Source organism: Strix aluco, chromosome 1, assembly GCF_031877795.1.
Source record: "Strix aluco isolate bStrAlu1 chromosome 1, bStrAlu1.hap1, whole genome shotgun sequence".
In the NCBI taxonomy this organism is placed as follows: Eukaryota; Metazoa; Chordata; class Aves; order Strigiformes; family Strigidae; genus Strix; species Strix aluco.
The window spans coordinates 149,067,881-149,091,675 of record NC_133931.1 but is presented as its reverse complement, the minus strand read 5'-3'; the positions used below and the strand labels follow the sequence as shown (position 1 = coordinate 149,091,675).

General features: G+C 39.9%; 1 protein-coding gene across 2 annotated transcripts in view; it reads left to right on the top strand.

Annotated features, from left to right (window-relative positions):
• Nucleotides 1–21,912, top strand: part of OSBPL10 (oxysterol binding protein like 10) — a 120,028-nt gene extending 98,116 nt beyond the window's left edge. For both annotated transcript variants that reach the window (XM_074839323.1, XM_074839332.1), the window contains exons 8-12: nucleotides 5,276–5,759; nucleotides 14,518–14,704; nucleotides 16,133–16,315; nucleotides 17,876–18,029; nucleotides 18,803–21,912. In XM_074839323.1, the coding sequence (XP_074695424.1) occupies nucleotides 5,276–5,759; nucleotides 14,518–14,704; nucleotides 16,133–16,315; nucleotides 17,876–18,029; nucleotides 18,803–18,847 (1,053 nt within the window). In that variant the 3' untranslated portion in view covers nucleotides 18,848–21,912. The remainder of the gene's footprint in view (nucleotides 1–5,275; nucleotides 5,760–14,517; nucleotides 14,705–16,132; nucleotides 16,316–17,875; nucleotides 18,030–18,802) is intronic.
• The last annotated feature ends 1,883 nt before the right edge of the window (nucleotides 21,913–23,795 follow it).

Here is a 23,795-nt window from a genome sequence, read left to right as displayed (position 1 = left end):
CTGAGTCCTTAAACTAGACTAAGATTCCATATCTGTTGCTCTTGTGTCTTCAGAACATTTTGTCTTTGGTAATGACCAAGGTTTTTCCTCCCTGATTTTCAGTTTCATCTTTTTGTCACGGCAGAGGAGGCAAAATCCCAAAGATACACAGTTAATGTAAATAAGAGAAGTTGTAGACAAAAGTAGGAAGATAAATATGTATGATAACCTATTTCTTATATAGTGTTCTTTAGAGCACAGTAATTGAGGATAGTGATGAATATTATCAGATCTATAGTATGGCAAAATATTAGCATGCATGAATGTATGTATAGAATACCTAGAGTTTGAAAAGAGGAACAGACATATGGCAGAGTTAGCTCTATTGCTACTCTGCATGATGCATGAATACACATATGATGAGTATTAATGAGACGTGCCACATGTGCACATCACTCTTCTGACCATTTTGAGGATTAAAAAATATAAATTACAAGACAGCTGGCTGCTTTTTTTTTATTAATTTGTTTACTGACATGAGGCCTTTAGGACCACAGACATGTGATGATAAAGCTTGGTTTGTTGGCTGCACTACTTCTCATTTTTCATTATTCCTCTGAAAGTCAGATTTCAGATAGCCTTGATGCTAGTCAGCTTCTGGTGGAAGTGGTTGTGGCACAGTAGTTGCTCGTATCAGCGGGTGTTTTCTGTGTTTCCATCCTTCTTCCCTAGGGTTGTTTCTTTGGTTCATTTTGTGAGCTATGGATTGCAACATGATACATACATGAACAAACAGATTTTCTGAGCCCTTGGTGGCTTTGGGTTCTGGATGCATAATCGTTACCTTCATGTATCCTATCAGAGGAAACAGCATCTTTTCCTTTTCCTAGGGGGTGATTGCTTATGTTGCTCTTGGCCTTGCCTGCACTCATATCAGTTTCCCCACAGTAATGATAGCCACATTAATGTGACAGAGGTGCTTCACTTTTGAAATGTGTCATGCTGCCATGCCTTTTAATGAGGAGTTAAACAGTAAAAATCTACTGTGACGGAAAACACCTGCAATGAAGTATTAAATCTCCATGGGGATTTGCTACAACAGGCTATATTCTCTGGCAGCCAAATAGACTTCAGTAGCTGCTAGAGAGTTGGGTGTGTGTGTGTGTGTGTGTGTGTGTGTGTGCTGTTCGCAGCAGCAGAACATAGTATCAAACTGATGCCTTGGACTGGGCTAAGACTTTAAACCTCATTTAAAATTGGAATTGCTGGGGAAAAAATAAGTTTTGAAATTGTTTGTTCTTTGGACTTTCAAAAAATGAAAAATAGTGACAAAAAATACAGCCTGATAAATTTGTTGGCACATGGCATCTAATGAATAGCAATTAATGCTAACAGTTTGTACAGATGGGTGATCGCTCCCCTGCATTCCCTCACCTTCCCTATGCAGTTATTATGTGCTAGAAGTAAAGGGCTGCCATTCTGTGTAAAAGGGCTACCAGTAATTCTGCAGAATTTTAGCCTGTTGTAAATTAACATTGTAGTATGTTCATGATGTCATAAGTTTTTATTTTGCTTGTCAATATACTTTTACCTTGTAATTTTAAAATATAAGTGGGGTGAAAATACCTTGTTTTATTTCAGCAGCGACACAGATGACAGTGGAAAGCTTTTGTACCTTTAAGAGAAGGGCATCTCAGCATGGTGTACCTTGGCCAGATTTCTGAAAGAAGTGGGGAATACTGGTGCTGACACCCATGTTTTGCCTCACAGTAAATAGTAATGGTCATAAATATCTCTGTTCTTAAGAAGTCAATTAAGTATAGGTGAATTTAAACGTAGGAGATTATGATTAATCTTTGCACCAATATCCTCTTTTTAACCTCAAGGAAACAGAAGAATGTCTGTTAAACTGCTTCCTTTTCACTTAGACTGACAAAGAATAAGAACAGAGATTGTTCTCGCACATTAGAATGCCATCAGGAGATTTCTTTGCTTCAGACTCAAGGAACTTGGTATTTACTCTAGAGAGTTTCTTTTGTCCATTTGGTTGTCAAGACGGTTTTTTCTCAGAGGAAAAAATTAGGCAGTTTTGACTTTTTATGCAATTAAAAAAAATAAAAATTGTATTTCTGTCCTAAACCAATATAAAGAACATAGGTTCTAAGTGTATTTTTCTGGACAGTGCACTCTGTTTGGCTGTAGAAGAGCTGAAAATCTCATTCCTTTGGAAGCTGGAGTACTAGCACAAAGTGCCTGACAGTCCGATGCTGGCAAGAAGAATACTGTACGCTTCCAAATTTGTTTCTATTTTGCTTATTTCTACAGAAATCAAGATAGGGCCAATTAAAAAAAAAAATGACTGGTGTGATTGTGGGTTTTTTGGACTATGTTAGCGTGTGGTGGTGTTACATATTGCAACTTGGAGGCTATGAGATTAGTAAAAGGCAACGTTTTCTAGGCATATTTTGTAATACTGTGTAAGCTTTAAAACTCAAATATTTTTCATATGTAGTTCTGCCTCCTTTTGTGGAAACAATTCAATTGTTCTGCATTTTGCAGTGGATACTTTCCCGCTACAATTAAGGATGTAGTTTCCATTTTAGTTGGGCTTTTTAAAGCAAGATCATTTGAGCTGGAGTTCAAGCTTTATTCAGATTTTAAATTGATTCTTGAAATGGAATAATAAGAGTCCAGTGATACGTAACATCTCATTTAGTGGCTGTTTTGGTGTAGCTGTGTTCAGTATGTAGCTGCAAAGCACACAGCTAGTACTTGAGAGAGTAGATATGAGGACTACATGATCAAGTCAAGTCAAGGATGAAACCACAGCAGTCTTAATGTTGTATCATAAAATTTGCATCATCTTAAGTATGGTCTGTAGTTTTCTTCTCCTCCATTTGTGCTAATAAAGGTCACTTTTTAGAGAGAGACTTGGACATAACGAGATGCAGAGCGCTGTTTATTCAAATGAGTTTCTTTGCCCTTTCAAGTCTGCAGTGAATTCATGATAGTCACTACTAGTATCTCTAGACAGAAGTGATGGGGTTGTTTTCCTTTGTTTTGCTGTCAGTTTCCCCTTTGATAACCTGATCTTTGAGTGTGCAATTTATATTAAAATGAGATTCTCTAGTGAGGGTCAGTAATGCTGAATTGCATTTTTTAAAGATTATATCGGATAATGAATATTTGGTCAGAATCAAAATGCTGCAAGTAAGATGGAATTGTTTAAAGAGCTAAAAATACCCTAAGAAAATCTACTGTGTTTTCACTTTGCCTTCCAAAGTTTTTGATTTCGCTTTTAAAAGCCAGTCTCCTCAGCCCCTCGCTACCACACCATCATGGGGACTGTAGGCTGTCTTTAGCACTCAGTAGCTTGCCACGCGTAGTGTAAAATTGAAGTCCTGCGTCTTTTGGGGCCTTATTAGGTTGGTAACAGAGACTGTGTAGAGTCCTCAAGGCTTACAGAGTCGTGTCAGAGGAATATTACAAATAGAACTTTGCTTGAGCTGAACTTGTAAAAATTATTAGCCTATAAAAGACTATATGTGTGTAAATAATATACAGGAGAGAGTGAACGAGCATATATGTTACCAAATGAAGCAGTCATCTTTTTTTGCAGTTGTGGTATGCTGACTTGCTGTGTAGCTGTTAAGACTGTTTGAGCCATCGTGACTGGAATTTTTTTTCATGTTTACAAGTTTTCTTTGAAAAGAACTAAATGATTAGTAAAAGTTTGACAGCTTCCATTTCATTATCCATGGGATCCAAAAGGACTGAACTGTGCTTTGGTCCCACTTAAAATAGCAAGTTGGGGTGGCAGGGGGGAAAGCAAATGTGTTTATGATTGAAGGGTGGCTCCCTGCCTGCTGTAAATAACCCTTCTTTTTGGAAAGGGAAAAAGTAAATGCAATAAAGAATTAAAGAGGAAAGCAGAAGAATTGCTTTAATAGAGGACAGCTGTTGGTCTGCATCTGGCATCATTGAGCTACTTTGATTCTAGACAAATTTTGTGTGTGTATAGAAGTTCCTTGTTGGTCGCACAGGAGTGACCTCTGAGCTCCCCTGGGATGGTTCTGTACAAAGTGTGGAGCGTGGAGGAGAAGGAAGGGAGAAAGAAAGAAATTCTTTTAGGTCCTGTAGCCCTTGTCTGTCTTGCAGTGAACTCCCAGATGTCTCATTGAAAACTTTTAACAAAGTGATATTCCTAAGGGGGTGACTTTGGCAACATCTGTGTTGCTAGATGAGCCACTTGAGATTGCATCCAAATCACCTGGGGCTGGCTCCCTGCAGTGCAGACTGCTTGGTGCTCAGTCCCAGATATCTTTCTGGGCTGCCTGGAGCCTCTCTAGTCCCAGGACATTAATGTAAGAGTTTGTGCAGTTTTTGTTTGTTTCACCTTGTCTGAAATAAGGTGAAGGCATGCAGGGACCCACCACAGTCATATGGTACTACCTCAAACTGAGGGGGTACCCTGTGCCTGGGGGTGACAGGAGAGCGTAGAGGTGGCAAGAGATTTGACTTGGGAGGTAGGAGGGGACATGACACATATGATGACAATGTAGGACAGAGTCAAATGGGGAGCAGTTTTCTTGCCTATAGACTCTTGGGAAGGGTCCTTGGTATGGTTTTATGTTTGGAAACACACCTGAGATTTGGTTTTGATTGGATCTAGTTGGTTTGGTTTGTTAGAGGCTGGAAGAGAACTAATATGTATGCAGCGTGTGGTCAAGGGCCCAGGAGTGAAATTGGGAGCCCAGATGTTTGACAGAATGGGTAGATGTACCCCTTACACTCTCCACCACTTGCAGGTTGGTGATACGTATGTTTATATAAAATACTAATCTAGTGGTTTGGGAGGGTGCGTCCCTTTCTTTTTGGAGGGTTATCATTAGTTGATTTGGAGGATTTGTTGATGTCCAATGTAAATGAATTTACATCAAAGTATGTTTTTATGCCTTGTAAACAACGAGAACAATGGTTGGTTTGTTAACTGAGAGGAGAGGAAAAGGCAGATTTCCATGTGAGCGGAACAGCCCATCCCTGTTGTGTGAGCTGCTGTTGAGAATCATAATGAAATAGGAAACAGCCTGCATGGCTATCAAGGCCGCTGCTTTTTCCTTCGCTCATTATTTACACTGCAAAGAAAATGAAATTGCTGTGGCAGGGGAGGAAAATATGCTGTCCCGAAACTTGGCAGGGCCAGAATTGCAGCTGTGTTAACTGTTCTCCCCCCCCTTCCCCTGTGGTAGTATGATCATGGGGAAATCATATCTGCCTTTGTCTGCTTTGCATACAGGTAGTGCTTCCAACATTTATTTTGGAGAAAAGATCCCTGCTGGAGATGTATGCAAATTTCATGGCCCATCCAGACCTGTTTTTGTCAATTGCAGCTGGAGCCACTCCCGAGGAAAGAATTATCTGCTTTGTGGAGTATTATCTAACAGCTTTTCACGAAGGCCGAAAGGGAGCGGTTGCCAAGAAGCCCTATAACCCTATAATTGGTGAAACGTTTCATTGCTCATGGGATGTGCCTAAAGATAAAGTGAAAGCATTCAGAACTAACGGTGCCTCCACGGTTTCTAAGGACCCAACCAAGGAGTTTGGCCAGGACCAGTCCACGTGCTACAAGCTGAGGTTTGTGGCTGAACAAGTATCCCACCATCCACCGGTATCTTGCTTTTACTGTGAGTGCAAAGAGAAGAAAATGTGTGTGAACGCTCACGTATGGACCAAAAGCAAGTTTATGGGCATGTCAATAGGTGTTTCTATGGTAGGTGAAGGTAAGAAGTGTGCTTTTATTTTGTTTTTTGAGATAATGTGGGTGTCAACACAGAAGTCCAGATATTTTTCCGCTTGCTCTCCCTCTGACCTTTCATTTGAACCTTGTGGCTATTTGCTTTTGTGAAGTTTGGCATTAAAACTGTGGGGTTCATGAAACTTTCTTCTGTCCAGACAGAACGCGAGACACACATTGCATATAGAAATGTGTGCTTATATTTATGTGAGTCTGTTAACATATGACTGTACTTCAGATATAATTAAGTTGCAGTAGCAAATGGCTACTGACAGCATATTCTGTAAGAACATTTCTATTTGTCTTTCTCACTTTTAAAGTAATATGCAATTTGGTAGGGGACAGTTTCACAACTGGAGCAAGGCAGTAGGAAAAAATGCATTTTTACTTAAGCCTAACATACTTTTTTCAGTTTCTGCAAATAAAGAATCATGGTTTCTGTAGAGTTTACAAAGTTAGTCTATTATCTCAAGCTTTATAGTATATAAAGTATATATGTAGTCAAGGAATAAATTGTGATTTGCTAGATCATACATATACAGAGCTTTGTGAAAAGTCATTGCTCAACATGGATTCAGAAATAGAAGGAGTCGTAACAAATTCTTAGCGGATGATCTGAACTGATAAACACACCTGTGCCAGTGTTGTTACTGACTGCTAATGTATTGATTTAATGTTTCTAAGCAGTTTAGTCAGTCCCTTTTGCCATTTGAGGGTAATTTCCTGTGCATGGCTTTTAGAGTTTTGTCTTAACTAGTTTTTAGACTGTAGTCTCAGAAGTACCAGGACAACTTACAGTAAATGCTTCTTTTTGTCATCATTATGTTAAATACTATGATCTTAAAGGTAGTAAAAAGTAGAGTGGGAAATGTAGTGATTTGGTTTAGCTTTTTAATAACAACAATTACAGTGAAAACGTACAGGTGTGTTCTGCTGTTTCTACCAGCTAGAACTGAAGAACAAACTCAAACAGCGGAAAGGGCTACAGTAGCTTCTTTCCTCATGGCAATATATTCACTTTTTGTAGAAGAGCCATGAAACTTCCTCGCTACTGGATTTGATATTATTGTGACAGTTAAAGTCTATAGTAGCACGGCTGTTTCCTTCTTCCTATGATTTAGGTACTTTGCTTTCAATACAGAGTTAAGGAAGTTGGGAAGGGAGTGTCAGAAGGGAAGTTTGTCTGTCTGTCTGTCTCCTGACTGTGTTACTGCCAGCCTAAGTCATTGGTTTAACTTGCTGCATTTTTCTGTCAAATAATTGTTTCTAGTACTCTTTTTCTCAGTGAAGGGAGCTATTTAATGGAAATAAAATTAAACACAAAGTCACTTATGATTATGTAGGAGTAGGGAAATTTCTTTTTCTTGCTGCTAGCGCACACAGTTCCCTGGGATTGGGGGTGTCTACTGTGGGGATTATTTAAGACTTCAAAGTGTTGATGTGTCCCAATTTTGAGAGAGAAAGGGTCTAGGAATTAAGCACTTCCCTACCCCAAGGATTGTTTAATATGTGTTTGTGAGAGTAAGTTCTCCCCTATCCCCTTTTTTGCATGAACCTGGACATATTCCAGGAGCGGAGGCAGACTTTGGGAAACATTTGCAATGGTGAACTCTTATTGCAAGGTTTGCTGCTGTCTTTATGGTGGGCATTTTGGGAGGAAGTTTGGGTTTACCAATTTATAGTTATCGTTTGTCTTTTTTTGGTCATATAAGCAGTGCAGAGGCATGCAGCTTTCATGGTGACAGCATTTCTGGGAAGTGACGGAGAAGTTCCAGTGCAGCCGAAGTGTTTCTGTGGCATATTGAGGACTGACAATAGGCAGCAAGAAGCTGTACCACTGAAGCTTTTCTATCATCTGAAAACAGCCAGCCTAAACCTGACAGCCTTGGCTTAAAACATTTGCTTTGCAGTGCAGTTTCTTCACTCAAAACTACACTTTCTTCATTTTTTTTTTTTTTAATTTATTTTAGTCCCAGGAAAGGCTTCCTAATTAAGTTGGTGTGTAGATTTGTCCAGCTGTGCAAAAATTAGAATCTACTACAGACATTTCTTTCTCATGTGCTGCGTAAGTACAAATTCTGTACTAGATTGAGGTCAGCGTGAGTACTGGGGAATAGATTACTGAACCAAAGAAAGTAGCTGCTGGACTTAGTGTGGAGAAACTATGTATTTATATGTCTGGTAATGTAGAGCCTAATAATTTTTAATATGAAATATAAGTTGGAGAATTTTCTTTGTATTTAAGGACATTTTATGCATTGCAGCATTTCAGATGGGATGAGTTAGTCTAGCAAAAAGTAGACTGGAAAGATGCTGTTAGATGGTATATGAAAGTAGTTAAGCTAAGTAGAAACTAAAGTTAGCTACAAGGAGAAGCTTTCTGACAACCAGGTTGGCTGCTAAGGTGGTAGAATCTTATTTTAAGTTGTTAAAATCAGATTATGTGAGTTTCTCAGGAATGATTGAAGTATAACTGATCCTGCTTTTGATACGAGACAAAGTGACATCTCATAAATCGTAGAAATCCCTGGGTTTTGTTTGTTTGTGGTTTTTTTTTTTTTTGTTACTGTGCATTGGATGACCAAACTCATCGTGTTATTGATGGGTTTTTTTGTCTTGTCCCTTCCTTCCTCCTTTTTTTTTTTCCTCATTATGAGTATTCAGCCCTTTTTTTGGCTGTTACTGGAGTTTACTTATACATGTGGGTGCCTTTGATTTTTTTGTTAGATCAGTAAGGATTTTAGATTCTGCATGATGCTACTTGAAAGGCAGTTTCCTTGATACCTCTAATATGCCTGTGTCCATTCTGAGACTTCATTTAAGTAATTCTAGTGTTGGTACAGTAGTTTCATTATACTGTGCATTCATTCAGTACTATCTGATGTATGCAGGCAAAAAAATTTCTTTCCAAACAGAGCATTAGAGAGCTGCAATTAATGTTTTGGATAATTCAGTGGTAGGGAGTGACCATCTTGTTCTAGATCAGATATTTATCAGAACAGTTTTGTTTGACCTGTAACTTTGTTGTGACCTTAGTGTTGAATACAAATGACTGTGATGTGTTTTGAAACTTTGCTCTTAACTGAATAGTTTTGTGTGTGTCCTTCATACAGTTCAGTGAAGCTTTTCTACTGCAGTTGGCTATTTTCAGAAGTAAAGTAGTACTGAATATTTGGACCTATATTGTGTAAGGAATATGCTGGCAATGTTTCTGTGGTGCTTTGAAGCATATTTTTTTAACTTGTCACAATGTCTTTAGATGTGTAGAGCGTGTTGCTTTTTACGCTTTGTTGTTAGAAGCAGCAGTGAATATGCTGAAATAGGATGTCATGGAGGTATAAAGGCTTCTATAAGAGTTTAAAGAATTAAGGGATTTGAGGACAGTGTGGTCCTGTCATACAAAGGGTACAGCTCAGTATCTTAATTGTACAGTTTTTAGTGTATGTTGCACCTCAAAGTGGCCCAAGACTTTTTTTTTTCTCTAGCTGTGTTCTTGTTTGTTGATTCAAAGTAAGTACCAGTTGCAGAGATACAGAACAAGAAGGAAAGCACTGCTGGAAATCTGTGTGAGAAGCTGTTTTATATGCTATTGCTTCATCTGTGGTTATGAGGGGTCTAAATCTGGCTTGCTAATGAAATGTCTCAACTTTTTCTTCACTGTATAACAAAAACCCTATTCTTCAGAGTAGTCAGCATTGAGTTTCCTCATGAGAAAGCTACCCTGAATAGAAGAGAGGATATTTTGCATAAAAGAATTCATGTTGCGTGCACAGTCCGTAATTCTGGTTAATGTTAATTATGTACTAATGAGAGAGTGAGGGAGGAGAAGAGGGTGTAATGAATAGGATCACATTAAGATTTAAATTAGCAAGGGATGGGAGAGTCAGTGTAAATATTTAATGTTTTTTATGTGGTCCAAAGAATCTTCAAACAGATATTGGTTGTAGGATAAGGATGCTTTTAGTGGAAAAGTCTGTGGGATAGCACACCTCAGTGTGGGCTGTGCATGTTCCTTTTCTGCTCTTGGGTTTTGTTTCAAAGCAGCAAAATCCAGCAAAAAGTGTCACCTTTGATTCACAGGTTAATTTTGCAGAGAGCATAAAGTACGTTTAAGTGGATTGCTCTGTATTATCAAGTGGCTAGTTATGTCTTGTGTTTTCACTCCTGCTATTTCAAATGTTTTAAAAACTAGTGAGGTATAGGCTTCCAAAAATTATTTTTTAAACTGAAATCAACCTTGAAAAGATTTGATAGGTAGGGAAAAGGTCCAGTGCTTTTTCCAGGGTAAATTTAAATGAAAGTGATGAATGTTTTTTCTTTTCTTTTTTTTTTTTCCTGTTCAAATATATGTATGTGTGTTTATAGATGTACAGGTCTATAATTTCTATTCTTGAGGCATTAGCGACTTTTTAATTTACCAGTCCCAAAGATTGACTGCTCCATGCAACTAGAGCTACCTAAATATTTCCCTAGTACTAATTTTTATATTAATATTTTTTAGCCCAGTGGTTTCAGAACAGTTTCCATATGGCATGGCACTCATTACTTAGTTTAGCAAATGGCTCCAACTTTTGGAAAATGAGCAGTGCAGCGCAGCTCACTGGAACGTTTATGATAAGAGCCCGGTTCTGGCATCTCATGTTTTCCTGTGTGAATCTGTGCAACATGGTGATGCACTACACCCATGTGGGGTTCATCCTGTATGTAATTTACTCCTGTTTGTGCCATGTTACGAATAATGCAGAGTGAAGAGCTTGTGAAATCAGGAAACTGCCCTAGGCCGTTTGTGTCCCACGTACCGTTTATTGTTTGGATTGATCTCCATACAATCAGTGGGAAGCATTAAATTTCACATGCCTCTTCTGCAGCTTATTGATCCAGAGCCTCCTCTGGGTATTTCGTCAATATGTGTTACTGGAAAATCAATTCACAAAGCTGCAGCATCAGTGAGGGACATGTAATAGTCAAACAGGGAAAATCATATGCCGCGAACAGCACTTCCTTTAATGCAGGCTGAGGAGTCATGGAGAGGAGTATGACTGTGAATACGTTGCCGTAGTCAAAAGCCAGGAGTAAATGGTGTTGAGGACATTTCAAGGGGGAATTTCGAAATGGTGCACTTGTTTATAAAAAATTCACCCTTCTCTGTGGGCTTTCTTCTAATAAACTACATTACTAAATCCACTGTTCCTCCCAGAGTGCTGATCGGGTGCATTCTTCCATGCATAATAGTTGCCTATAAATACTTAAGGGTTTTTTTTTTTTTTAACGGAATTTGCAGTTTCTGAAATAATTCTTTGATGTGAGAGGAGGAAATGTTACTGAAAATGGGAGAATCTTCTGCAACTTTTCCTGTATATTTTACTTACAGCCATTTTTAAACAAAAGATGAATAATCCCTTACAGTGGCGAGCAGGGGAAGAAAAATAGCTGGTGTATTTTCCAGCAGATAATATTACAGATCAGTCACAAGGTAATGATTCTTATAAGCAGATGTTTAAAGTACACAAGACTTTTAAAAACAACTGTTAGATCTTAGTTTTTCTGCCTTTAATTTCTCAAGATTTAAACTCAGCAGGGTAGGGCATGAATTCAGATGGTGGTAGCAGTTACAAATGTTGACTCTCAGTGTCATTTTGGCTTCCTCTTCCCTGAGAGAGCAAGGGTCTCAGTTCAGACATGGTGGTGCAGCTACAGTCGTCATGGCACTCTCTTAAACAAGGTTTTGCATGTGGACTCTGTGAATGACGGAATGCAAAGCTAACAGTCATGTTAATACTAAAAGTCGTATCAAGTTGTGGGTATTTCAAATCCTCCCTTTATTCTTTTTTTAGATTATAATTATTGAGCTGGAGTCATATTTCAAGTGAGATAGCACTTAATTAAGAACGTATTTATTCAGGTGTTTAAGGAATTCAAAAAATATGCTACCAGGTGCTAAAAATACTGCCAAGAGAGCTGGGTTCAGCTTTTAATATCTAACCTGCTGTGCTGGTTAAATATTTACATTGAAGGTCACTGCCGTTATTTGCTGTTCACTTTTCAGTGTGCTTGGCAGGGTTCGTTAGAGCTCTGCATCCCTCCCACTCGAGTATGGAGGGAAAAAAAGCTATCGATCCCATCAGAGAGACAAAAGCAAACCTGTACTAACCCAGAAGGAAATTGTGTTTATCGTGGCAGTTTCCTCTCATGTGGGGACATGCAGTGATGGTCGGAGGAGGGTAGCTGGGCCTGGGGAAGTAGAAGGCTCTGGAGAAGCTCACGTGAAGTTGTGAGTTGTAAATACAGTGAGGATCTCACCCAGTAGTGAGCACCACACCTGCCCTCCACACTGCTATTAGACCTTTTGCCTTTGAAAAAAACCCACCCAAAATCAAACACAAAAACCTCACTACAACAAAACCCCCAAACTGTCACGTAGGAAGCTGATGCTTTCAGGCAGACTGTGCTTCTTGAGTGAGTGAGGATTGTGTCTGTGCTTAGACCATTAAGACTGGGGAAACGTGACCTCATGGGTAGCACCACAGGTTGTTTCCTGCAGCTGGTTGCTGCTACATGTCTGTGGCCTGTGACTGTTACAAAGAAGGTAGAGAATAAATGGGAAGTGGAGGAGAGGGAAAGCTGACAGACTTGAGTCTGAAACCTGTTGTAGTTCTCTATGTGGAAGATGCCCAACTGCAGACTGTCAGGTTTCCTTTCTGCATTTGATCAGTACCAGTTAGCTTTCTTTGAAACTTTTTGAATATCATCATCTAGTTAAAAGGCTTCTTGATTGTCTTTATTAATTTAATGTTATTATAGCATCCATTTAATGAGTTTGCTAAGCAGAGTCATTTTTCTAGGTAAAAGTTCTTCCTGGCTGTGTGTCGTGGGTGAGTTGGGTGGTTCAGCCTTCCCGCAGTGTGTTCAGCTTGGGTTTACCTTCTGCAGGTATGGAGCTGAGGAAGCCCCAGGCAAAATATGTGTGTGTGTGTTCCAGCTGTGTCCTGGCTGTTCCCTGCTGGTGAGGGTTCGGCACATGACACGAGGAACTTGTGACTTGCTGAGGCAAATTGGTTAAAGGTCCTTTTAAAACGTTGCTTTTCTGTGTTTGTGCTTTTGCACTCTCCGGCTCATTTGTGTCAGACTTGCTGGAGTAGAAGTGCTGGCTGTGTTGTTGCTGGTAGGCTGAGGTTGCAGAAGTCCTGAGAACAACTACGTAAAGCTATTCTGTTTTGCAGAAGGTGTTTTCCTGTGGAACAGTTTCAGAAGTCAAAGTGACAAGTTGCAGGGCTTCCTGTGACCGTGTTTAGCTCTATTAATTGGAGCCAATATTTTAAGATGATGGTTCTGTTGGAACTCTGTGCTTTTAAATTTTGAATGTTTTTTAGGATTGTGTTTTTATACAGTGTTAAGGGCATTTTTTATGTTGGCAATAGTAGTGCCTTGTTCCTATTTAGTGTTTTTTCATCATTATATGTGAGATCACTTTACAAAGTTAGTGTCTTTATTCCCTTAAACAGATAGACAAACTAATCAATACTACTGTGTTTTTCCCCTGTCTGCCCCAGGCTGGAGGCCAATTGGCTCAAGCTCATCTTGATCCTAAACAGATACTATGTCAAGATCACTTCCCTGATTTTTTTTTTTTTTTTTCACCAAATATTTCTTGGTTTTAACTGCTTCCTGTGATGGTTATTTTCAATCCCTTTTGTGAAAAATTATTTTTCAAAGCTGTAATTTTTTGCCTTTAGGCGTTTATTAAATGGGACACGAGAGTGTAAAATTCTAATCAAAAATGTACTGCAGATATCTGGCATGGTCTAATTCTGTGTGCAAGGTTTAAGGTGGTCTTTACCTGGTCCTATGTCCTGTTCTTTGTCATCCTGAAGACTGCACTTACAGCTATGGTGGGGACAGAGCTGTAAGCTTAACCCTAGGGGAAGCTCAGATCTGATCAGACATGCAACTTTCTTTGTAGTTCCAAATAATCTTGAAAAATTACTGCTGCTGCATGTTGTTTTTAGGCACAACCCCATAATGGTGAGGGTGAAGGAACCTTTACAGAATGAAATAGAATTGCCAGTAATTTTCTCTGCAGTGGTCTTGGTGATAGTAGAGCAGTAGCCCTGGTGGCCCCTTGTTGATTATGCAAGACTTTTGCAAAGGGAAACCAGGCATTTGGAAATGAGGGAGCAGACTTATAGGAAGTTTCCAGATGGCTTCCTTAAGCATGTTTCCTAGTTGCACCCAGACAGACCTAGAGAGAGCCTTTCACTCCCACCAACAAACGCATCAATAAGAAATTAGCGGAGAGGACCGGGTTGTGTCTGATTAAATGGAGGACTGAGGAGCCTTTTGGCCATGCCCATGGTTTTTTCTGGAGAGAGATTGTGCTATGTCACTGAGTGAGCATCTGTATATTCAGTGTGGCTTTTTGCAATCAAATCTTATTTTTTTCCAGCCTTAACAGTTTATTGCTGGTAAATAACACAAAATAAGTAATCCAGTCAGATTTTCTGATAAGTCATTTGGTACCACGAAGGACCCAGGGTACACATTTAAATTGTGTGCTTTTGAAAATACTTGAAGACATTTGTTCCAGAGGGCAGACTTTTTTTCTTCACAGACAGTACTCGCCTTCAAGGCAAATTGCACATTGTGCTCTCTGTGGAAGTACATTTTGGTGACAGTAACTGGTCAGTCACTGTCAGGTCTCATCAGTGAACTTTTATCATTTCATTTTCAACCTTCTTCCTACATAGGTGTTCTTTACTTGATGGAACATGAAGAAGAGTATGTTTTCACCCTGCCTAGTGCCTATGCTCGCTCGATACTTACCATCCCATGGGTGGAGCTTGGAGGGAAAGTCAACATCAGTTGTGCCAGAACAGGCTATTCTGCTACGGTCACATTCCACACCAAGCCATTCTATGGAGGGAAGGTCCACAGGTACGCAGATTACTGTCTTATTCGTGTTTACCTGCTACTGGATTTCAGTGGCAAGATTCTTGGGCATCTGTTCGGTGATTCTGTTGGAGTATTTTATAGACAGATCTCTGAATTTCTTTTCCTATTAGTGTCTGAGATGACTTACAGCTTTAGAGCACAGTTTATTGTAGCTATATATTTTATATCGTTTAACTGAACTGGATATATTTCTCTCATTAAACTAAAGTTAATGTATTCTTCCAGGCTCTGTTGCTTGTAAAAATTTCTGTAAGTGCAGGATCAGAAAAATGTGCGTAGAAAAGGCAATATTTCTGCTGCACTAGCTGCTGCTTCTGTGTGAGTCTTGTAGGTGAACTGGTGTGCCAGGTGGAGCTCCTGTAAGGAGGAGAGAAGAAAAAGTGTTGCTGCCCATAGCAGTAGTTCCCTACTGAGGACTCCCACTTCGGCAGTGAAATTCCAGTGATGATGAAAGTATTATTTATGTGTCTTTGGTTCCCCTTTATTAAGGGTGTGAAGAAGCACTGTGCAAGATAGCTTCCTGTCTTACTTCCATGCTCAAGTTGACGACCCAACCATTAACGTACACAGATTCCTTCCGTGTTCTGCTGCGGACTGTACCGGTGTCCATGAGAAGGCTGTGCTTTTGCATGGTTACCTCTGTTTTATTTCAGTTGGTCTAATTGTTCTTCCATATGTGCGTCAACCGTTTCAATATTGTGTTCAGGCAAATACCAACATGGGCTGTTTTGACAGGGGGTTTTCTAAAAGGTGTAGATTAATAATTGGTGTCATCAGGGTGAGCGAAAATTGGGGAAGGTTGTCTTGTATTAGTTTAATAATTTGAAAATTTGAGTTTATAGATTACTTGGCGTGGGTTACTGAAGCACATGTGTGCATGTTCGTCAAGACTCACACACACACACTAAACTTCTCCCTGCATTTTGGTTTTCCAATCCTACCTATTTATTTTACTCACTCTCAGACCAGTTGTTGGACCAATGAGGTAGCTTTAGTCATTGCCTCAGCAGCTGAGAAGTAAACTTGCAGAGCTAAAGATGATGATAAAGGTACCTGATGTCTTTGACATAGGTGTCTGTCAGCATTATGTTCAGGTGTGAAAATAACATGTACAGAAAATGTCACACGAATGTCAGGAGTTGTTTTTCAGGCTGATGACATTCTGGGTTAGAGCTGGGTATCAGAATTTTAAGTTGGGTTACTGCTGTACTTGAGGAGAGTGTCATCCAAAAGCCATTAGAGCTTTCTTGGGTTGAGTCTTTTGGAGACAGTGTCACTACTTTTGCTTGAAAAATTACTTTGTAGATGTAGAAAGCTGCTTGTAGCCTTAGCTGTGGTAGTGCTTTCATATGCTGATACTAAATGGTACTAGTTATTTCTGTGGTCTTTTTTTCTTCCCCCTTGAATTAGGGTTACAGCTGAAGTGAAACACAATCCCACTAACACCATTGTATGCAAGGCACAGGGAGAATGGAACGGTACGCTGGAATTTACTTACAGCAATGGAGAAACCAAAGTGATTGACACTAACAAACTGCCTGTTATCAGGAAAAAGATTAGACCGATAGCAAAGCAAGGCCCGCTGGAATCAAGGTAAGGGCAGAGGCGTTAGTGTTCTGCTTCTGAGCCCTGGATGGGAACAGAACGGGGAAGCAAACTGCAGTTATAAATGGTGTGGTTCAAAAATGTCTCGCTTCCTACAGCGTGTTAATCTAGGCACAAATAGCTGAAGCTGTGTATTGGTTCTCTGGAACATAAATTTCATTGTAGTGACATGTACATCAGTTTTGTAGAGGGGAAAGATGCTTGTATACATTTTAATGAGCATTTGAAAATGGTAATGCAGCGTGTTCACCTGCTTTTTTGAGTGATTGTAATATGGTAGTCAAAATAGTTTGTTGCAAGTAATGTTGCATCTTATAATTTACACTAGAATTTTGTGGTTTACGTATTTTAGAATATATATATGTATGTATAAAAATACGTAAAATGTGAGGTATAAATACACATATACATGTGGCTTTAAGACCCAGCACCCACATCGCATGTTTAACTCTGACTAGGTACATTAGGAAAAAACTTCTTTTCACTGTCAATAACTGGTAAGGCTTATCTTCAGAAAAATCAATATTTTTATTGAATTTGGAAACATTTTACTGGATGGTTTAAAAACATGAGTTAAACTTCATTTTATTATCTGTAAATATGTTGTCTTTATTGTACAAAGGTGTGTCTTGAGTCATTGTGCAGGGTCAGATATCATTTTCCTACTTTCTAGACATGCTTGCTTATCACAAACTCATTTTTCCCCTGTAGTTTTGGAACAGAAAGGTTGGAGTAAATAAGGAAACCGGTAGCCCTGCAGTGTATTTATTGTATTTTTTGGATACTAGTAAGTAAATTACAATTATCCAGTGTTTTCTCTAGGATATGCAGTTCATCAGATTGTAAACAGAAACTCATTTAAACACCCCTGGAAATATGTGAAAGCTGCTGTCAGTTTCTTCTCAGTATTTTTCTGGGCAAAGTTTCTGCAAGGCTGATGTAGTGTGAAAAGGCATTGCATCCCAGTGCAGTCAGTCGTGTGAAAAACAGATTTGGTTATATGCTGATAATCACTGCTAGCTGGGAATATAGAGCACAGACCTAGAAGGGCTAGCTAGAATCAGTGCATCAAGTCCTCTGTTAGTAACCTGTTGGGAACAGCCAGTGTCCCCATTTAATGTACTCTTGGCTTTTGGCTAACATTCCCTTACAATTTAAAAATTTAACTGCAAATGAACACAGAATAAACACATGTCATTTGGGGGTGGATCATCAGTAAAGAATGTGAACAGGAAATGATAAAAATAAATCCGTCTGCTTCGAGAGAAAAAAGCTCAGCTTGTGAAGAATGAGGTGCCTGAACAAAAGCTATTGAGAAAGTTAACTTGCATGGCAAAATACTGGGAGTTGAGCAAATCTGACAGTCTGGTCCACAAATGTGATGAGTGTCCTAGGAGAGTGATGGTTCACAAGCTGTGTGACCTGCAGAAATGGCATGGGCAGAAGGTAGCACGGCATCGGCTGCCTCTCGCCGTCCTGTTGTCTAGCCAGGCACTCGGCTGCGGCAGAATTGTCTCACTCTGTCGCCTGTGCTCCTTCGTCACACAGGCGCCTTTGGCAACACGTCACCAATTCTCTGAAAGAAGGGAATATTGATGCAGCAACAGAACACAAGCACCGCCTTGAAGAGAGACAGCGAGCAGAGGAGAGGCAACGTGTGGCTCTTACAACGGCCTGGAAACCAAAATATTTTGCCAAAGAGGTACTTTCAGTGTCTTGTGTTAAAGACCCTATAGCATGTTTCTACATACAGGAGGATGCTGGGGCAGATGAATTCGTCTGCGGTTCTTACCATGGGCTAGTGTTGTTATATACCTCTGATTGTTTTAAATTCTGTTTTTGCCAGAGTCTGGCTCTTAAAGAAGAGCAATGGATTTTTCCATGTCTGTTTTGTAAATGTGTTCATTTTCCTTCAGTTTGATTTAGTTCAACCTGAATTTTTGGTACCTTATGTTAGGCACTTTAAAGCTGTGTTTTTTACCTTAAAATCCACACCGTCGTTTGAAAATGCTGTGTACTCACATCCCCCACTAATCTTGATCTCAACATATTAAAGTGAACACCATTTAGGGATATTTGGCCAGTGTAAGTAAGTGTGGACATCTTAAACACAGTCTTGGGTTCCATCTGCTTGAAATGAAACAGATTTTACTAAGTTTGTCTTTGCCCTTTCTTAGAGGGAAGAGGGAAGTAAGACTGACTGAGGGAATTACTGTGTGACTATGTTGTTATGTTAGCCAGTATGTGCAGGTATTTAAACCAGCAGTTCATCTGTTGTCTCTTCCCATTGCTTCTCTTCCCCCTTGTAATTTTTTCCCTCCAGCCCAGATTACCTGTATGTTCATTAAGCACAGACTTTTCAGATGACAGAGATGGTTTCTTATGTTGATTTGTATTATTTTAGCTTTTATATGGACATACACAGATCCAGTGTGTATAAATGTTGTTTATAAACTCTCCCTAATTTTCTTGCAGGGCGATGGTTGGCTATACTTGAATCCTCTCTGGAAGACCCATTGACGGGATAGAGCAGTTGCCTCATAACTTTACCTTAAAGGCATTCAAATGATACAGTATATAACTTCAAGATGTCACTGAATAGGTCCTGTTATCAGAAGATACAAATGAGAAGCTATATACTGTGAATGATGCATCTCAAAATAACCACAAGCTCAAGTTTATTCAGGAGCCATTTTGTGTGTATGGATACGCAAACACACACGCACACGTCCATCTATACACACATATATACATGCAGTGTGTATGTGTTTGTGTGTGTATTATTTACACTACACATAAACAAGTATAAACACTAACAATGATTTAAAGACCTTTTCCTCTAAGTTTTAGGGCATAGAACTCCAGCTGGACTCAGCTGGGGTTTCCCGAGTTGTGTGCTTGCAGGATCAGGCCCTACGCTAGTATTTAAGAAAATACTTTTTTATTAGTACTGGTTAAGGTTTTTCTATTTTTCACTTTTGCCAAAAATGTTTTGCACTTAAAATGTGACGTGTCTCTTAATGGCAGTCATTCTGTCTAAACAGTCATTGAGTAACTCACTTTGACACAAGAATGATACACTGACAGCGCGCTCGCTCTTCGGGATGCTGATTTAAGAGCATGTTTCCTGTCACTTACGAGTGTGAATTTTCTGCCACCCTATAAGAAGTAGCAATACCTTCTCAAGAATGTTGTTCGCACTAACCCCTTGCGTCCTCACTTTTTTGTTTGTTGGTGCTTCCAGCTGTTGGATAGATCTCTGGTCAGCAGTGAGCCAGCTGCTCGGGTAGTTTCGAGCCTGCTGTGTAACGTTCTCCGGCCGGTCACACCAGTGCTTTTGGGTTACGTGTTCCGCTAAATCCCTTCTGGCAGACGGAGCCGTGGTGTTGCAGCTCGCCCTTGCCGCAGCCTTGCACCCCACGTGAGAGGCATCGCCGGCGGTTGGGCCGTGCCCGAGGCACCCTTTTGCAGCTAAACCCCTGCTGCCGCGTTCGGGCTAGGAGGCCGGGCTGCGCGGTGAGGCCGGGCCGGAGCCCTGACCCTGCGGCCGCTGGGCTGGGCGGGCGCCTTCCCCGCCAGCCGAGAGGCGCGTTCTGTGCACCGCTCCGGGAAACCGGCCACGGCTCCTCCGGGCAGAGCCCTCAATTCCGTATTGAGGCTCCAAGCAGACCTGTCTCTTCACTACTTTTGCTTTTGACCCAGTTGATTGCTTCTGGATGAAATATTTGGATGAACAGAGATGATATAACTAGCCTTCTCAGATGAATGATTTTCTGACGTAAGAGTAACAATTTAGTAAATTATTACAGTGAGAGAATAACTTTGTTAATGAAACAGATGAAATGGGACATAATTTGTTTTGTGAAGTAAAAAAAAAAGTAAACAGTCCTGTAGCTCAATCTTTGTAAGGTAACCACTGTGACACTAAAAGTGGATTCTAAAAGCGTGTTAAGGCTTTGTTGCTTTTTGGTTCGTTTTTGTTGAAAGTGAAGATGTTTTTGAGAGAAGTTGTGACTAAAAGCAAATGTAAAATGTGCTGACTTCAACTCAGTGCCCCATAAAGAAACCACTCTATTTCTAACCTACGTAGCATGGATGCCTACCTTTCTGTAGTACTGATTGATTTTGTGCCTTTTGTCTGCTTTCTTAATACAGTAACTTATGCTTTATAGGTATTACACAGATATATTTAGGTCAGAGCACAGCTTATCTCTGTTCTTGTGCTTCGTGCATTTTATTTTTTTGGTAGAAGTTAAAATCTCTTGAGCAACTCAGAAGGCTAAAGGGAGATGTGTGCAGAGGGAAACATGCCAGTAGTTGTTCACTTGGACGCGGTGTTTCATAGATCTTTACATCCGAACTTCAGCTCCCTATTTAATGAAGGTGTGACTCCTTTTTCCTCCTAAATGCTATTTTGTCTGCTTGTATGTCCTTTTTTTGCACATTAGAAAGATTCATGTTATAATTTAAATCCTATTTTTTAAAAAAAAAGTGGACTGTACAAGCTTGGTTTTGTAACTGACACCTTTTTTTTAAAGGAAAAAATAATCTTATTTTTTAGGAATAGTTGGTGTTTTCTGTAACAAAACCAAAATGATGCTGTCATGGTCATCACTACTACCAAGTATCATCAGGAAATGTGTGCTTTATCACCTGCAAGAATTAACTTTATAATGGATCCACTCTTGTTCTAGAGGTTAGTCTGACAAGTAACTAGAAGTATTCATACAGTTTGTAATATAATCACAAAGAACAATCAAAAATGCAGAATTAAACATGTGGAACATCCTCCCAGAACTTCGACTTTCACACACCAAAGAACAAGCCACACACTCACTAAAAATAGCCATTGAAAACCTCTGTGTCAGGCACGCAGGCCTGCGCTCCTGGAAGAGTAGACCTCTTTCAGCTTTGATGGTATGACTGTCGGGGCTACAGCGATGCCGTAGCTGTTCTTTTAAGGAGATTTTTGAATAATTTTATGCTTGTAACTTATTGAAGATTTTTTCTGTCTGCATGGTTGGTTGTTTCTGCATGCCAAGACCATTCCACTTGTGCTCCCATTAATGTTTTGTTTTGTTCTGATGCTGTGAAGAATCCCGATGCCATTACCACTGCTTCTTTTCCAAAGTAACTTGGGAGAGGCAAACAAAAATAGTCCTTTCTGAAAAGACCCCATCAGCGAGAGATTCCAGAACAAGATTCACAAGTGTCATTTTATTTTTCTGATAGTTATGTGTTCAGTATATTTTACAGGACTGAAAAGTAAATATTCATAAGCCTTATTCTGTAGGTTGTTCTGATAGCCGTCTTGGACTTGCAAGTAAATACTTTCCTTTTCGAGTAGCCAATGTACACTCTCAATTGTAATGTAAAAACCTCCATGTACGTAACTTTTTTTTGTGCATACCTGTAGAAAGCCTATGCAACCTTTTTCTTTCTTAAATTAGAAATGTTCAGAAAGAAAATTTATACCTTTATCATTTAAAAGATGCTCTGGCAGTCTCTTCTGATTTGCCTTCCTTTCATAATTTGTGAATTTAAAAGAACAATGCTCATGAATAAAAGACTTGTTTCATTTAGAAGTGGGATGCCCTTTCTCTTTCCACTGAAGCATTAGTTAAGTGGTGTCAGTTACTCCACTGTCCAGGAGCGGTGTGCGACACTCGGGGCACCCGCGAGCCGTTTGCATGGTTCTGACAGAGGTGACTTGTCAGCTGAGTCCTGGCTGCCGGTGGGGTTTTTCTGCCCTGTTGATGCTGCCAGAGCCCCTACAGGTAAGTTTCTGTTTACATTGGACAGCACCACAGCCTTAGGAAAGGCTGGGGAACATAGGCCTTATTTTGACAAACCAAAAGGAGAGAGGTTAAGGTGTTCCCTTGTTTCTGAAAATCATACTTCATTTAAGCTTTGCCACTAACAGATTCTTGATTAGATACCTCTTAAAATACAACTCTAAATTACTGCAGCATTGGACACCTGCATGGGGAGGAAAAAGGTGCTTAGAGGCTTTGTGGGTCCCTGTCAACATTTATCAAGTGTTAAATAACACAGTTCTGGTCTATTTTAAACACTCATCCACAGTGCTGGAAAATACCATGCCAGAACACCTTTTTATGCAAAACAGAAAACAACACTGGCTGTAAATAGGACAGGAAACATGACCCAGGCCTGTTCCTTGCCTTTTGGTGCATTGCTTCAAGGCCACGTCTTGGAGCAGTTTATACATTTGGTTTAAAGACATTATTGAATTTTAGTCATAGCTAAATACGATTTATTTTCAGTTTTTACTCATAGTGGGATTGACATGTACAGAGGGCCGAGTCATAATATTTAACACTTTTTTCAAGAGTAGATCTATTGAGGTATTTAACTAATGACTTTTCTCCCCCCCGTTACGGAATTACTTCTGCAAGTCAAAGTATTTCTTCTGGGATTACCAATAGTATTGTCTGCCCTCGCCGCCTTCCACAGTGCTGATTATCTGATACAGAACTTGGGCAATAGTGGCTTCTAGGCACTTGCAGTTTTAGTTCCTTAGCAACTGAAGACCAGAGCTGGGCTTAAGTATTTTTTTACTTCAGATTTTACTTTTTTGGGGCAGTTATGCTTCAAAATTTTCCCTTGTAGAGCAACAGAAGGAGGGCTGTAGCTAAGGAAATAAACTAATATGGAAGGTATATTTGATAACAATGCAAGATGTTAATATTTTTTGCTGGTAGAAGCATGGTTTAGCTCTCAGAGAGAAGAGATACAAGTTAGTTTAGCTGAGTAATTCTAGGATGCAGGTGGAGAACCGGGTAACCCACCTGGCAAGCAAATTCCTGCAGAACCAAGAAAGGTGATACCGTGCCTGCCAGTTCTTAGAAACAACAAACTTACAGTGTGGCTGCCTTAATGACTCCAACTTTTCATTTTAAATGCAGAACATTGGCAGAAGCTTTGAAGTCAAGTTAGATTTAAGAATGCTCAGGTAAGTGGTAGGCAACTTTAGGCCCAGGCTGGCTAAGATTCCTGGAGTTAGCTTATTTTTCTTTCACATAGCTTTAAAAATGCTGTAAAGCTTGACAGGATTCACTTATTTCTGCTCTGTTAAATAGAACACTGTCAGCTAAGATGGAAAACAAAAAAAAAAAATCTGACAGAACTGTGAAGATACCTAAAGATGGGAATGCAGCCTTTGATTTCCTTTTTTAAAACAAGGCTGAGTTACTGCCAGACCACAGACTGACCAGCAGCTGTCCTTCCAATTGTTAGATGGCTTCTTTCTTACCGCTGGTGAGGGGCCAGGATGCAGCTTTGCTCGGAGAAAGCAAGGTATCAGAAATCACACATCGCAGAGGTGCCCCTTCGGCTTGTGGGCAAGCAACTGTAACAGCTTGAGCTTCTCCAGATGCCAGAAGGATTCACTGCAAGAAGTGTGTGTGTTTGGGAAAGATGGCTGCTGTTCTCTGAAAATATTACAGCC